At 53.7% G+C, this 14,805-nt stretch overlaps 1 protein-coding gene across 2 annotated transcripts in view; it reads right to left on the bottom strand.

Annotated features, from left to right (window-relative positions):
• The window catches only part of exoc3l2b (exocyst complex component 3-like 2b), a 36,996-nt gene that overhangs the window by 15,451 nt on the left and 6,740 nt on the right, over window positions 1-14,805 (bottom strand). For both annotated transcript variants that reach the window (XM_080460162.1, XM_080460161.1), the window contains exons 2-3: window positions 6,526-7,027; window positions 5,952-6,190 (exon numbers count right to left, since the gene is read on the bottom strand). In XM_080460162.1, the coding sequence (XP_080316288.1) occupies window positions 5,952-6,190; window positions 6,526-6,989 (703 nt within the window). In that variant the 5' untranslated portion in view covers window positions 6,990-7,027. The remainder of the gene's footprint in view (window positions 1-5,951; window positions 6,191-6,525; window positions 7,028-14,805) is intronic.

The following is a 14,805-nucleotide window of genomic DNA, read 5'->3' as shown; positions in this document are numbered from 1 at the left end:
CACTCTGAGGTCAGCTGACGCCGAACAGAACCAGGACCGGACGTCAGGTGACCTCTTCCTACTGTTACTTTGGTTTTCCTGCAGTGAGTCCAGTTTGTTTGTGTCCTGTAGTCCAGCTGAGCGCCGGCGTCACTTTGTGTGCCGGTTGTTTTCACCACAAACAGATTACAGGCAGTCGGAGGTGTTTGTACCTGCATCAGAAACCCGAGCTGCTGATACGCCGCTTCACTGCAGCTGAAAACAAACCCTCATCTCCAGAAGGTCCCGGGCAGGTCCAGACGGATCCTGGGACTCGCCCTCCTCCAGAAACCACTGGAGACCAGAGTCAGGCGCTGGACGTCAGGCGGGAAACAAGCGCAGCGGAAACACTGCCACCAGCTTCCAAACAGGAGTTCAGAGACATCACAACAAACAAACTGCAGAAACACCTGCAGGTTACAGACACCTTCAGAAAACACTCCAAGAACCAGACTGTTCTGAACCAGGTGGGATTAAAGAAAACACTCCAAGAACCAGACTGTTCTGAACCAGGTGGGATTAAAGAAAACACTCCAAGAACCAGACTGTTCTGAACCAGGTGGGATTAAAGAAAACACTCCAAGAACCAGACTGTTCTGAACCAGGTGGGATTAAAGAAAACACTCCAAGAACCAGACTGTTCTGAACCAGGTGGGATTAAAGAAAACCTTAGTTTTCCTCAAAAGTTTCTCATGCTTGACGCCGGCGCCGCCCTCCTGGTTCCCACCTTGGCGTCACGTCTTGAAACCGTCAGTTCTGAGTGGCGTTTCATGTTCTCTGCTCAGATCGACGCCCCGACACTCCGAGCTGTTGGATCCAGAGTCTCTTCAGGGTCTGTTCACCTCCTGTTGGGTCTGGACCAGAGTCTCTTCAGGGTCTGTTCACATCATGTTGGGTCTGGACCAGAGTCTCTTCGGGGTCTGTTCACATCATGTTGGGTCTGGACCAGAGTCTCTTCAGGGTCTGTTCACCTCCTGTTGGGTCCGGACCAGAGTCTCTTCAGGGTCTGTTCACCTCCTGTTGGGTCCAGACCAGAGTCTCTTCGGGGTCTGTTCACGACATGTTGGGTCTGGACCAGAGTCTCTTCAGGGTCTGTTCACGACATGTTGGGTCCGGACCAGAGTCTCTTCAGGGTCTGTTCACATCATGTTGGGTCCGGACCAGAGTCTCTTCGGGGTCTGTTCACGACATGTTGGGTCTGGACCAGAGTCTCTTCGGGGTCTGTTCACCTCCTGTTGGGTCCGGACCAGAGTCTCTTCAGGGTCTGTTCACATCATGTTGGGTCCGGACCAGAGTCTCTTCGGGGTCTGTTCACGACATGTTGGGTCTGGACCAGAGTCTCTTCAGGGTCTGTTCACGACATGTTGGTCTGGACCAGAGTCTCTTCGGGGTCTGTTCACGACATGTTGGGTCTGGACCAGAGTCTCTTTGGGGTCTGCTCACACCCTGTTGGGTCTGGACCAGAGTCTCTTTGGGGTCTGCTCACACCCTGTTGGGTCCGGACCAGAGTCTCTTCGGGGTCCGTTCACGACATGTTGGGTCCGGACCAGAGTCTCTTCCGGGTCTGTTCACGACATGTTGGGTCTGGACCAGAGTCTCTTCGGGGTCTGTTCACGACATGTTGGGTCTGGACCAGAGTCTCTTCGGGGTCTGTTCACGACATGTTGGGTCTGGACCAGAGTCTCTTCAGGATCAAACCATTTGGTTTAGGCGACGTGAACACGAACTCTGAACCGGAGCTAAAAGATCTAGACTCACTTCCTTCACTAACAATCTTTCCAGTGGGCGGGGCTAGAGAACATGACGTACAGCGCAATGCATTCTGGGTAGGAAACAACAAAGCTAACAGTGAATCAGAAGAAGCAGACGAAGAAAGAAAAAGTTGGAAAATATCTTGCGACGGAGTAGAAAGGAGGAAGGAGAGAGGAGGGAGTAGAGAGGAAGGAGAGAGGAGGGAGTAGAGAGGAGGAAGGATAGAGGAGGGAGTAGAGAGGAAGAAGAGAGGAGGAAGGAGAGAGGAGGGAGTAGAAAGGAGGAAGGAGAGAGGAAGGAGAGAGGAGGAAGGAGAGAGGAGGGAGTAGAGAGGAGGAAGGATAGAGGAGGGAGTAGAGAGGAAGAAGAGAAGAGGAAGGAGAGAGGAGGGAGTAGAGAGGAAGGAGAGAGGAGGGAGTAGAGAGGAAGGAGAGAGGAGGGAGTAGAGAGGAGGAAGGATAGAGGAGGGAGTAGAGAGGAAGAAGAGAGGAGGAAGGAGAGAGGAGGGAGTAGAAAGGAGGAAGGAGAGAGGAAGGAGAGAGGAGGAAGGAGAGAGGAGGGAGTAGAGAGGAGGAAGGATAGAGGAGGGAGTAGAGAGGAAGAAGAGAAGAGGAAGGAGAGAGGAGGGAGTAGAGAGGAAGGAGAGAGGAGGGAGTAGAGAGGAGGAAGGATAGAGGAGGGAGTAGAGAGGAAGAAGAGAGGAGGAAGGAGAGAGGAGGGAGTAGAAAGGAGGAAGGAGAGAGGAAGGAGAGAGGAGGGAGTAGAGAGGAGGAAGGATAGAGGAGGGAGTAGAGAGGAAGAAGAGAAGAGGGAGTAGAGAGGAAGGAGAGAGGAGGGAGTAGAGAGGAGGAAGGATAGAGGAGGGAGCAGAGAGGAGGAAGGAGAGAGGAAGGAGAGAGGAGGGAGGAGAGAGGAGGGAGTAGAGAGGAAGGAGAGAGGAGGGAGTAGAGAGGAGGAAGGATAGAGGAGGGAGCAGAGAGGAGGAAGGAGAGAGGAAGGAGAGAGGAGGGAGGAGAGAGGAGGGAGTAGAGAGGAAGAAGAGAGGAGGAAGGAGAGAGGAAGAAGAGAGGAGGAAGGAGAGAGGAGGAAGGAGAGAGGAGGGAGTAGAGAGGAAGGAGAGAGGAAGAAAAGAGGAAGGAGTGATGAAGACTCTGATATCTTGTCTGAAGACTTTATATAGTGGTTGTTTATGGCTACATATTAGCCATGAGCTAACTAGCCTAGCCACAACTGGCTAAAGGGGCGGGACTTCCTCTTTCGGGCTGGACCAATCAATGAGCCGTGTTTCTTCTTTACTTCCTCTCTGGTCAGAGGTTATTTCAGGGGACAGCGCCCCCCAACAGCAGCTGGTGGAACTGCAGGAGGTTTTCCAGAAGGTTTGATCTGGTTTCTAAAGTGAACATGAACCAAATGAAGAGGCTCCGCCCCCTTCCAGGTGAACTGAGTGCTGGACTAACCCATGTGAAAGGCTCCTTTAGGCCTGTTTACATGAAAACGCTGGGCGGAGCCACTGAGAACACAACTTTTTGAAAACACGCTGTCATTCTGTCAACGGGCGTCTCCATGGAACCATAAAAAACTCTGCTCCTGGTCCTTGTCACCGTAGTAACTACTTCTTCTGCACATGCTCAGTAGCTGGGTTTCATTGCTAAAACAAACAACAGCTCCAACTAGTGGACCAACGTGAAAACGACGTGGAAACGAAAAAAAAAATCTGAAACTGAAACACCAAAACGAGTTTTCACCTGGAACATTGTCATGGAAACGGAGCCTAAAGTTTGCTCAGGTGTTGCGATGTGTTTGGTTTGTCGACGTTATCGCGTCACTGCACGACGCTGCGGGTCTGAGCGGCGACAGCAGACGACATGGGATGACCGGGGGGCGAGGCCGGGGGGGGCGAGGACGGGGGGGGGCGAGGACCGGGAGGCGAGGACGGGGGGGGGCGAGGACCGGGGGGCGAGGACGGGGGGGGCGAGGACGGGGGGCGAGGACCGGGAGGCGAGGACGGGGGGGGCGAGGACCGGGGGGCGAGGACGGGGGGGGCGAGGACGGGGGGGGCGAGGACCGGGAGGCGAGGACGGGGGGGGTGAGGACGGGGGGGGGCGAGGACGGGGGGGGGGGGCGAGGACCGGGAGGCGAGGACTGGGAGGCAACTACCGGGAGGCGAGGACGGGGGGGCGAGGACGGGGGGGCGAGGACCGGGAGGCAACTACCGGGAGGCGAGGACCGGGAGGCGAGGACGGAGGGGCGAGGACAGGGGGGCAACTACCGGGAGGCGAGGACCGGGAGGCGAGGACCGGGAGGCGAGGACGGAGGCGCGAGGACAGGGGGGCAACTACCGGGAGGCGATGATGGGGGGGCGAGGACGGGGGGGCGTGGACCGGTAGGCGAGAACGGGGGGGCGAGGACCGGGGGGGGCGAGGACCGGGGGGCGAGGACGTGGGGGGGCGAGGACCGGGAGGCAACTACCGGGGGGCGAGGATGGGGGGGGCGAGGACGGGGGGCGAGGACTGGGGGGCAACTACCGGGAGGCAACTACCGGGAGGCGAGGACGGGGGGGGCCAGGACGGGGGGCGAGGACTGGGGGGCAACTACCGGGAGGCAACTACCGGGAGGCGAGGACGGGGGGGGCGAGGACCAGGAGGCGAGGACGGGGGGGCGAGGACCGGGAGGCAACTACCGGGAGGCAACTACCGGGAGGCGAGGACGGGGGGGGCGAGGACGGGGGGCGAGGACTGGGGGGCAACTACCGGGAGGCAACTACCGGGAGGCGAGGACGGGGGGGGGCGAGGACCGGGAGGCGAGGACGGGGGGGCGAGGACGGGGGTGCGAGGACCGGGAGGCAACTACCGGGAGGCAACTACCGGGAGGCGAGGACGGGGGGGCGAGGACGGGGGGGCGAGGACTGGGGGGCAACTACCGGGAGGCGAGGACCGGGAGGCGAGGACGGGGGGGGGCGAGGACGGGGGGGCGAGGACTGGGGGACAACTACCAGGAGGCAACTACCGGGAGGCGAGGACCGGGAGGCGAGGACGGGGGGGCGAGGACGGGGGGGGGCGAGGACTGGGGGGCAACTACCGGGAGGCGAGGGCGGGGGGGGGCGGTGAGTCCCGATTTGTTCTCGCCGCTCTGACGAGTGTAAATCAGAACGACACTAAAACACAAACATGTTGATGGTTCTGTTACACAATGAACACGTCAACAAGGGTGTGGAGGAACTTTGAACACACACACACAGACACACACACACACACACACACACACACACACACACACATACACACACACACACACACACACACACACACACAGCGATTACACAAGCGCTCAGTAAACAGGGTGTGGTAAACAATGGACGCCCTCAGAAAGTTTCCAGGCGAAGCAACACTGAGGAGTGTGTGAGCGCTCGTCCTCTGACCTCTTGAGTGTGTGTTTAAAACATCCTCAGACTCACACACACGCACGCACGCACGCACGCACGCACGCACGCACGCACGCACGCACGCACGCACGCACGCGCACACACACACACACACGCGCACACACACACACACACACACTAAGATCTGTGAGACAGAAACAAACTGGGCCATAAAGTCGGGCGACGGCGGCGGCAGAGAGACGACGTGTTCATGTGTAACGACGGGATTTACAGGAATGAATCACTGTACAATTGTAACTGCCCTCAGATCGTCTTTACCCCAACAAACTGCCCTCAGATCGTCTTTACCCCAACAAACTGCCCTCAGATTATCTTTACCCCAACAAACTGCCCTGAGATTATCTTTACCCCAACAAACTGCCCTCAGATCGTCTTTACCCCAACAAACTGCCCTCAGATCGTCTTTACCCCAACAAACTGCCCTCAGATCATCTTTACCCCAACAAACTGCCCTCAGATTATCTTGACCCCAACAAACTGCCCTCAGATCGTCTTTACCCCAACAAACTGCCCTAGGATAATTTTAACCCCAACAAACTGCCCTCAGATCATCTTTACCCCAACAAACTGCCCTCAGATTATCTTTACCCCAACAAACTGCCCTCAGATCATCTTTACCCCAACAAACTGCCCTCAGATCATCTTTACCCCAACAAACTGCCCTCAGATCGTATTTACCCCAACAAACTGCCCTGAGAGCATACTCAGGAACTGCCCCTGACGTGCTCCTGCTCCTCACCTGACAGCGGCTCTCGGGGCTTCACCTCCTGCGCCTCCTCCTCCTGCACCGCCGGCTCCTCGGCGCCCAGAGACGAGTGGTCGGCCATGGACTCCCTCTTCAGCTTGCCCAGACCCACCATCTTCATGAAGGCCAGGCGGGGGCTGCTCGAGTCGCCGTCGTTCTCCAACACGTTCGGCTCGCCGTTGATCAGCGAGTCCTTACGAGACCCCAGAGAGTCCCGGTATTTACCCGCAAACCTGCGGGGGGGGGGGGGGGGGGGGGGGGGGGGGGGTAACTGCTCAGTAAGATTAGAAACCACCCCACCAGTCTGCTTTCTAACCAAGAAACGGCTTTAGAACCTTTAACCCACCAAACTGCCCTAAAACACTTTTTTAGCCACAGAAACTGCCCTCAAAGTTTTATTACCCCAAGGATCCCTCTTCAAATGGTATTACTCAAACTGCCCTCAACTTTCAAACCATCGCACGCCAACAAACAGCCATCAGGACAGTTTTACCTCAGCAATCTGCCCTCCAACTATTTGCCCCCATGCTACAGAACGAGCTTACCCTCATCCCGTCCATCAACACACCTGAGCAGGCTGCCCTCCGAGCTCCTCCTGCCCTTCTTCTTCTTCACCTTGGGGGAGGGTGTCCCCTGCAGCGCCCCCTCTGGCGACGGCGTGGCTCCGCCTTTGCTCCGCCCCGACACTCGCAGGTTCTTCCCGAGCTTTCCCAGACTCTTCAGGGGAGATTTGAACTTGAAGGAACCCTTGGCCGACCCTCCGCCGCCGCCGCCCGCCTTCTTGCCCTCGTTGGCCTCGTTCTCGTCCTCCTCGTCCTCGAACGGGTTTCGGTCTCTGGGTGCGTCGCCGTCCAGCAGCGAGCTGCCCGGCGACCAGTGGTGGCCATGGCCGCCGTGGGCGTCGTGGTCGTCGTCGTGGAAGGGGTTGTGGTGGGGGGTGATGTTGAGGCTCATCCTGCGCAGGATCAGGGCGTTCTCCAAGGTCGGACCGCCGCCTTTCAGGCGCACCGGCAGGTTCTTGAAGATGGGCATGATGGGGCTGGGGGAGGGGGGGGGAGGGGGGAGGGAACCTGGGGAGGAAGGGGCGGAGACTCATCAGTTAACCAGCCAATAAGAGAAAAGGAGACGTTTACAGGGATCAGACAGTGAGAAACAACATTTAGTTCTAAATAACGTCCAGACCGGTGAACAGTGGCGAGACGTTGCCATGACGACGGAATGACGGACTCAGGACGCTGCAGTGGAGCAAAGATTTCCCAGCATTGTTGAGAAAAAGCCAAAGTAAACAAGTTTGAAGTGCCGTTGTTGAGCTGAAGACTCGGAATGCAACGAGAACAAATTCAGGTCTACAGACGATCTGGACGCAGGAACCACTGTCCAATGTCGTTTTTCAGTCGGACCGTCTTTTAATGTGAAACAGGAAGTGTTTGCATGAGAAACGACGTGTGTGACGAGTTTAGAGCCAGACGCGTCGTCTCAGCCCTGCTGGAGTCACTCTCAGGTGTTTTCCTGCCGTTTGCTCATTTGTACCTGAAGTGGTGCTGCCTTCACTGTGCGTAGGAATTCTCACCACTTCCTCTTCATGACACACACCTGATAAGACTCAGTTACTTTATGGCGGCTTAGATAACAGCGAGGTCACAGCCCGAGTTATGACGTTCGGTTACCATGACAACACGTCCGCCTCGCGCTGAGAGACATCCGGGACAAGACGGGCCTGGTCAGGACGGGTCGGGTCAGGACGGGCCTGGTCAGGACGGGCCTGGTCAGGACGGGCCTGGTCAGGGCGGGTCGGGTCAGGACGGGTCGGGTCAGGACGGGTCGGGTCAGGACGGGCCTGGTCAGGACGGGCCTGGTCAGGGCGGGTCGGGTCAGGACGGGTCAGGTCAGGACGGGCCTGGTCAGGACGGGCCTGGTCAGGGCGGGTCGGGTCAGGACGGGTCGGGTCAGCAGGTTTTTCTATCACGTCTTCCAAACTGAACATGTTTCCATCAGCACCATAAATAAAGTTCGAAGGTTCGCCTCATGACGCCCTCTAGTGACGGGAGTGAGGACAACAGCGGGACGGGGCTAACAGCAGGGCCTCCTCCCAGGAGACCCGGGTCACATTCCCAAGAGACACCAACAAACTTAATCAAACGTGAAATCAGCAAAAAGATGCATTTGTTTTCACTGTAAGTTTCCCATCGTGTTTGAAATCTTGAAGTTTTAAAAGTAAACTACTGCACTTCCTCCTTCAGCCTCAAGGTGACGCCACCCCGACAGTCGGAGGGAAAAGATAAACGAACAAACACGTTCATGGACAATTTTACTTTACATTATTTTAGCTGAAAATAGAAAGTATTTCATAAGAAAAAAGGATTTATTATCAGACTCAATGAAGAATCAAACCGAGATGAAGTTTATGTCGTCTCCATGGCAACAGGAGAGGCGCCTGATTGGCTGTGAGGAGATCACGTGTGCTCAGGTCAGATCAGACAAAGACAGGTGAGTAAGTGTGTAAACATTAACTAAGAGACTTTGATCTGTCACACATTAAAACTGCTTCAACACTCCTCCACCACCTGTCCTCCTCCTCCTCCACCACCTGTCCTCCTCCTCCCCCACCACCTGTCCTCCTCCTCCTCCACCACCTGTCCTCCCCCTCCTCCTCCACCACCTGTCCTCCTCCTCCTCCACCACCACCTGTCGTCCTACTCCTCCCCCACCACCACCTGTCGTCCTCCTCCTCCACCACCTGTCCTCCATCTCCCCCCCACTTGTCCGTCCCACTCTCCCCCACCTGTCTTCCTCCTCCCCCACCTGTCTTCCTCCTCCTCCACCTGTCATCCCCTCCTCCACCTGTCCTCCTCCTCCTCCACCTGTCCTCCTCCTCCTCCTCCACCACCACCTGTCCTCCCCCTCCTCCTCCACCACCTGTCCTCCATCTCCCCCCCACTTGTCCGTCCCACTCTCCCCCACCTGTCTTCCTCCTCCTCCACCTGTCATCCCCTCCTCCACCTGTCATCCCCTCCTCCACCTGTCCCCCCCACCTGTCCTCCCCCTCCCTACTACCACCTCTCTGGAAACAGTAGGTATGTAGAGAACACTGGGTATGTAGAGAACAGTGGGTATGTAGAGAACACTGGGTATGTAGAGAACAGTAGGTATGTAGAGAACACTGGGTATGTAGAGAACAGTGGGTATGTAGAGAACAGTAGGTATGTAGAGAACACTGGGTATGTAGAGAACAGTGGGTATGTAGAGAACAGTAGGTATGTAGAGAACACTGGGTATGTAGAGAACAGTAGGTATGTAGAGAACAGTAGGTATGTAGAGAACACTGGGTATGTAGAGAACAGTAGGTATGTAGAGAACACTGGGTATGTAGAGAACAGTGGGTATGTAGAGAACACTGGGTATGTAGAGAACAGTAGGTATGTAGAGAACACTGGGTATGTAGAGAACAGTGGGTATGTAGAGAACAGTAGGTATGTAGAGAACACTGGGTATGTAGAGAACAGTGGGTATGTAGAGAACAGTAGGTATGTAGAGAACACTGGGTATGTAGAGAACAGTGGGTATGTAGGTATGTAGAGAACAGTAGGTATGTAGAGAACACTGGGTATGTAGAGAACAGTGGGTATGTAGAGAACAGTGGGTATGTAGAGAACAGTAGGTATGTAGAGAACACTGGGTATGTAGAGAACAGTAGGTATGTAGAGAACACTGGGTATGTAGAGAACAGTAGGTATGTAGAGAACAGTAGGTATGTAGAGAACACTGGGTATGTAGAGAACAGTAGGTATGTAGAGAACAGTAGGTATGTAGAGAACACTGGGTATGTAGAGAACAGTAGGTATGTAGAGAACAGTAGGTATGTAGAGAACACTGGGTATGTAGAGAACAGTAGGTATGTAGAGAACAGTAGGTATGTAGAGAACACTGGGTATGTAGAGAACAGTAGGTATGTAGAGAACAGTAGGTATGTAGAGAACAGTGGGTATGTAGAGAACAGTGGGTATGTAGAGAACAGTAGGTATGTAGAGAACAGTAGGTATGTAGAGAACAGTAGGTATGTAGAGAACACTGGGTATGTAGAGAACAGTAGGTATGTAGAGAACAGTGGGTATGTAGAGAACAGTAGGTATGTAGAGAACACTGGGTATGTAGAGAACAGTAGGTATGTAGAGAACAGTGGGTATGTAGAGAACAGTAGGTATGTAGAGAACAGTAGGTATGTAGAGAACACTGGGTATGTAGAGAACAGTAGGTATGTAGAGAACAGTAGGTATGTAGAGAACAGTAGGAAGGAGATGGCTCCTGTTGGCTGTCCTTCATGGTCTCTCAGGAACCGTGTGCAGATGATTTGGATAATAGTGAAAAAGTTCACTTTGATAAGTTCCAACAGTCTGAATCCTCGCGGAGAACCTGTTCCTACGAAGGTGGTGTTTCCCTGTTTGGGTTCCAGAGCGAAGCCGTCTGGAAGCTGTTCTGTCAGCAGGGACTCTGGACCCACGTGGTTTGTCAAGCGGGTTCTCCTCCAGTCGTTTCTCTGGGAAGGTGACTTTGACCAGGTTCTGTTGAACTTTACCAACATTACAGGAACACTGGCCAGTTTCCACACACACACACACACACACACACACACACACACACACACACACACACACACACACACACACACACACACACACACACACACAAAGAGGAAGTGATTCAGCGGCGTGGGTCCATAAATACCCGGCGGTGCGGTGGCGCGGCGGTGTGTTTGGTGTGTTTGGTGTGTTTTCGTGTTAAGGAGGTCGCAGGTCATCGCTGAAGCTCCTAGAAACAAACAATGGGAGCGGAAAAGACGGAGATACGCGTCTCCAGGTCCTCCTGCCACTCGCCGCCGGGCGCGGTCGTCCCAGATACCACTCACCACAGTCACACATCCATCTTTCTCTGGGACGCTCAGACAAACAAAGACAGCGGCGTCAGAACCAGAGGGGGTCCATTCCAGGCCCACTGCTCTTCATCAAGCCTCAGTCAGAACTTTACCTTCAACACGAGGCGCAATCTGGACTTTGTGTGATATTTATAGAAACGGACAAACTCCAGGAATTAAGGGTGGAAACACACACACACACACACACACACACACACACACACACACACACACACACACACACACACACACACACACACACACACACACACACACACACACACACACACACACACACACACACACGTCAAACCTTTGACGCCAAACAGGAAGTTGGGAAGATGTACAGATATCTAATAAGAAACCAACAAACCTTCACCCTGACCAGTGTGTGTGTGTGTGTGTGTGTGTGTGTGTGTGTGTGTGTGTGTGTGTGTGTGCTCTGATAAAGATGATGGAGGAAACGTACAGAACATGAGTCCAGAAATGAAAACAGGACAGTCGGAGGAGTTGACAGATCTTTGACTTCCTGTTCAAACTTTATCACTAGTGAACACGCCAACATGCGTCTCCTCTTCTTCTTCTTCTGTCCTAACCATGTTCGTCTCTGTCCTTTCTCTCTTCGCTTCACGTTTTCTCATCTCAAGACCCGAAACACGACAACGATGGAAGAGACGAAAACCGTGGTGGTGGTTGTTTCCACGAGACATTGAACTCAAAACACTTCAACTCGGTCGTCATGGAAACGGGAGAAAACGAGACTTTCTGGAAACACTCCATGTAGACAGAGGAAACTCTTCTGGTCGCCATAGTAACTAGTAGTCCTGCACATGCTCAGTAGAGCCAATCAGAACAAAGGTTCCTCTGTAGTGTCATGACTTCCAGTTCTTATTCTCCTGGACTTGGTACTTTTATTGTGACAGTCACCGTAATAACAATCCAACTTGGTTTTATTTTGACAGTCACCGTAATAACAATCCAACTTGGTAGTTTTATTGTGACAGTCACCGTAATAACAATCCAACTTGGTAGTTTTATTGTGACAGTCACCGTAATAACAATCCAACTTGGTAGTTTTATTGTGACAGTCACCGTAATAACAATCCAACTTGGTAGTTTTATTGTGACAGTCACCGTAATAACAATCCAACTTGGTAGTTTTATTGTGACAGTCACCGTAATAACAATCCAACTTGGTAGTTTTATTTTGACATTTCTCCCAGTGTTCATGTTTAGAGCTAATTGTTCTCTCCTGTGTGTGTGTGTGTGTGTGTGTGTGTGTGTGTGTGTGTGTGTGTGTGTGTGTTTTCAGTATGAAAACTAACAACAGCACCAACTAGTGGCCCAACATGGAACCTACATCGTTTCCACTGTGTCTGCTGTTGCCGTAGAAACAAACATTGTTTCCAGAACGTTGTGAGCGTGACAGGATAAAGGACCAATCAGGTCCGACGCTCAGATTAAAGTAGAAACACAAACGTTTAACGATTCAGACTCTCTCCTGGTTCCACGTTGTTCTGCCTGCAGTGGAACTCCAGGTTCTCAGCTTCTCTGTTCCCACAAACAAACGTCTGAACCAGCAGGGGAAGCTTGGGTCCACCGAGGCCGGGACCAGTCCCGCCTGCCGTTAATGAATGAATGTGTGAATGCTGAGTCAGCAGAGCCACATTCCTCAGTGCAGGGAACAGATTGTGTTACGTTTCCCCGAGACGTCGCCGAGTCGGCACTTGTGGACATAATGAGACACAGATGCATGGTGGGTAACCGTGACCTCACAGCACACGCAGCCAGCCGACCCCGGGCTGATCTCCACCCGTGTCCTCTGCGGCTCGGCGCTGGAGGCGTTTCAGCTCGCTCGCGCTTCCTGCAGCTCTCAGAGCGCGCTCACCAGACTGTCAAACATCTGCCCCGCCGGGGCAACAACACTGCCCCGCTCCTCCACAGAGGGCAGAACGTGAGAAGAGCAGGAGGCTGTGAGGTTTAGACTGGGTGTCATCGATGAGGGGAATTGCCCCCCCCCCAGGGTAGATTGTGAGGGTTCGACACCAGGAAGTGGGATTAGCCCAAACAGAGCGGGGGTATTTTATTGGCTCCAAAGTCCCGTCAGCCTCGTCTCGTTCAAACAGGTGGAGCTGCTCCACACGGACCCACTGCTGGAGGTAAGGTCGGGGGAGGGGCCGGTGCAACTGTAATCACAGTACAAATACTCCCAGCTGACAATGAGGACAAACAAACTGCCTGCAGTTCCTTCATCATGCTGAGGGGGCGCTAAGCTTTTCACACCATCAGAGCGGAACGTGGTTTGTAGCGATGTCTCTTAATGTCCTGCGTCCTGGTTCCGTCCTGGTGGAGGTTCTGGATTTATTCAGACTGGGAGCAGTTTGGGGTTCAGTGGAGGAATCAACCCTGCAACCTTCTGATTGGTAGACCAGCGCGCCACCAACCGAGCCACAACCGCCACATTCAGGTGTCATGGTTACACCAGACTGGACGTTGTGGTTCTGTCAAGATCCTCAGGTCCTCAGGTCCTCTGGTCCTCTGGGAGACAAGTGGTTTGGGCAGTGGCTTAGTCAGTGTTTAGTCAGTGGTTTGGGCAGTGGTTTATACTGTTGAACAAATTGTCTCCACTCGTGATCATGACATTTCCCAGAATGCTTTGCAGGATCTCTTGCTCCGTCAGGACTGTGGTTGGAGGCTGAAGGTCAGTCAGGCTGAAGGTCAGGCTGAAGGTCAGGCTGAAGGTCAGGCTGAAGGTCAGGCTGAAGGTGTGTCCAGTTTTATTACAGCCGTCGACAGTAAAGTCTGAAGCTGCTGCAGACAGTTTACAGTCACACCTGCTGTTTCCATGACGACCAAACGTCCCAGGCACGGTGAAGTGAGTCAGACCTGATTCCACAGCAGGGCAACATCATGTGGAGCGTCTCCAGAACAGAACGTCTCTTGAACAGAACGGAGTGTCTCCAGAACAGAACGTCTCTTGAACAGAACGGAGTGTCTCCAGAACAGAACCTCTCTTGAACAGAACGGAGTGTCTCCAGAACAGAACGTCTCTAGAACAGAACGTCTCCAGAACAGAACGTCTCTAGAACAGAATGGAGCGACTCCAGAACAGAACGGAGTGTCTCTAGAACAGAACGGAGCGTCTCCAGAACAGAATAGAGCGTCTCTAGAACAGAACGTCTCCAGAACAGAACAGAACGTCTCCAGAACAGAACGGAGTGTCTCCGGAACAGAACGAAGCATCTCCGGAACAGAACGGAGCGTCTCTGGAACAGAACGTCTCCAGAACAGAACGGAGCGTCTCCAGAACAGGACGTCTCTAGAACAGAATGTCTCCAGAACAGAACGTCTCGTCTCCAGAACAGAACGGAGCGTCTCTAGAACAGAACGTCTCTAGAACAGAATGGAGCGTCTCCAGAACAGAACGTCTCCAGAACGGAGCGTCTCCAGAACAGAACGTCTCCAGAACAGAACGTCTCGTCTCCAGAACAGAACGAAGTGTCTCTAGAACAGAACATCTGTAGAACAGAATGGAGCGTCTCCAGAACAGAACGTCTCTAGAACAGAACGGAGCGTCTCTAGAACAGAACGGAGCGTCTCTAGAACAGAACGGAACGTCTCCAGAACAGAACGGAGCGTCTCCAGAACAGAACGGAGCGTCTCTAGAACAGAACAGAGCGTCTCCAGAACAGAACAGAGCGTCTCCAGAACAGAACGGAGCGTCTCCAGAACAGAACGGAGCATCTCTAGAACAGAACGGAACATCTCCAGAACAGAACGGAACATCCCCAGAACAGAACGGAGCGTCTCTAGAACAGAACAGAGCGTCTCTAGAACAGAACGGAGCGTCTCCAGAACAGAACAGAGCGTCTCTAGAACAGAACGAAGCGTCTCTAGAACAGAACGGAGCGTCTCTAGAACAGAACGGAGCATCTCTAG

This window comes from Lipophrys pholis (genome assembly GCF_963383615.2).
Source record: "Lipophrys pholis genome assembly, chromosome: 3".
Lineage (NCBI taxonomy): Eukaryota > Metazoa > Chordata > Actinopteri > Blenniiformes > Blenniidae > Lipophrys > Lipophrys pholis.
The sequence above is the reverse complement of the archived record's forward strand: the minus strand, read 5'-3'. Positions and strand labels throughout refer to the sequence as shown.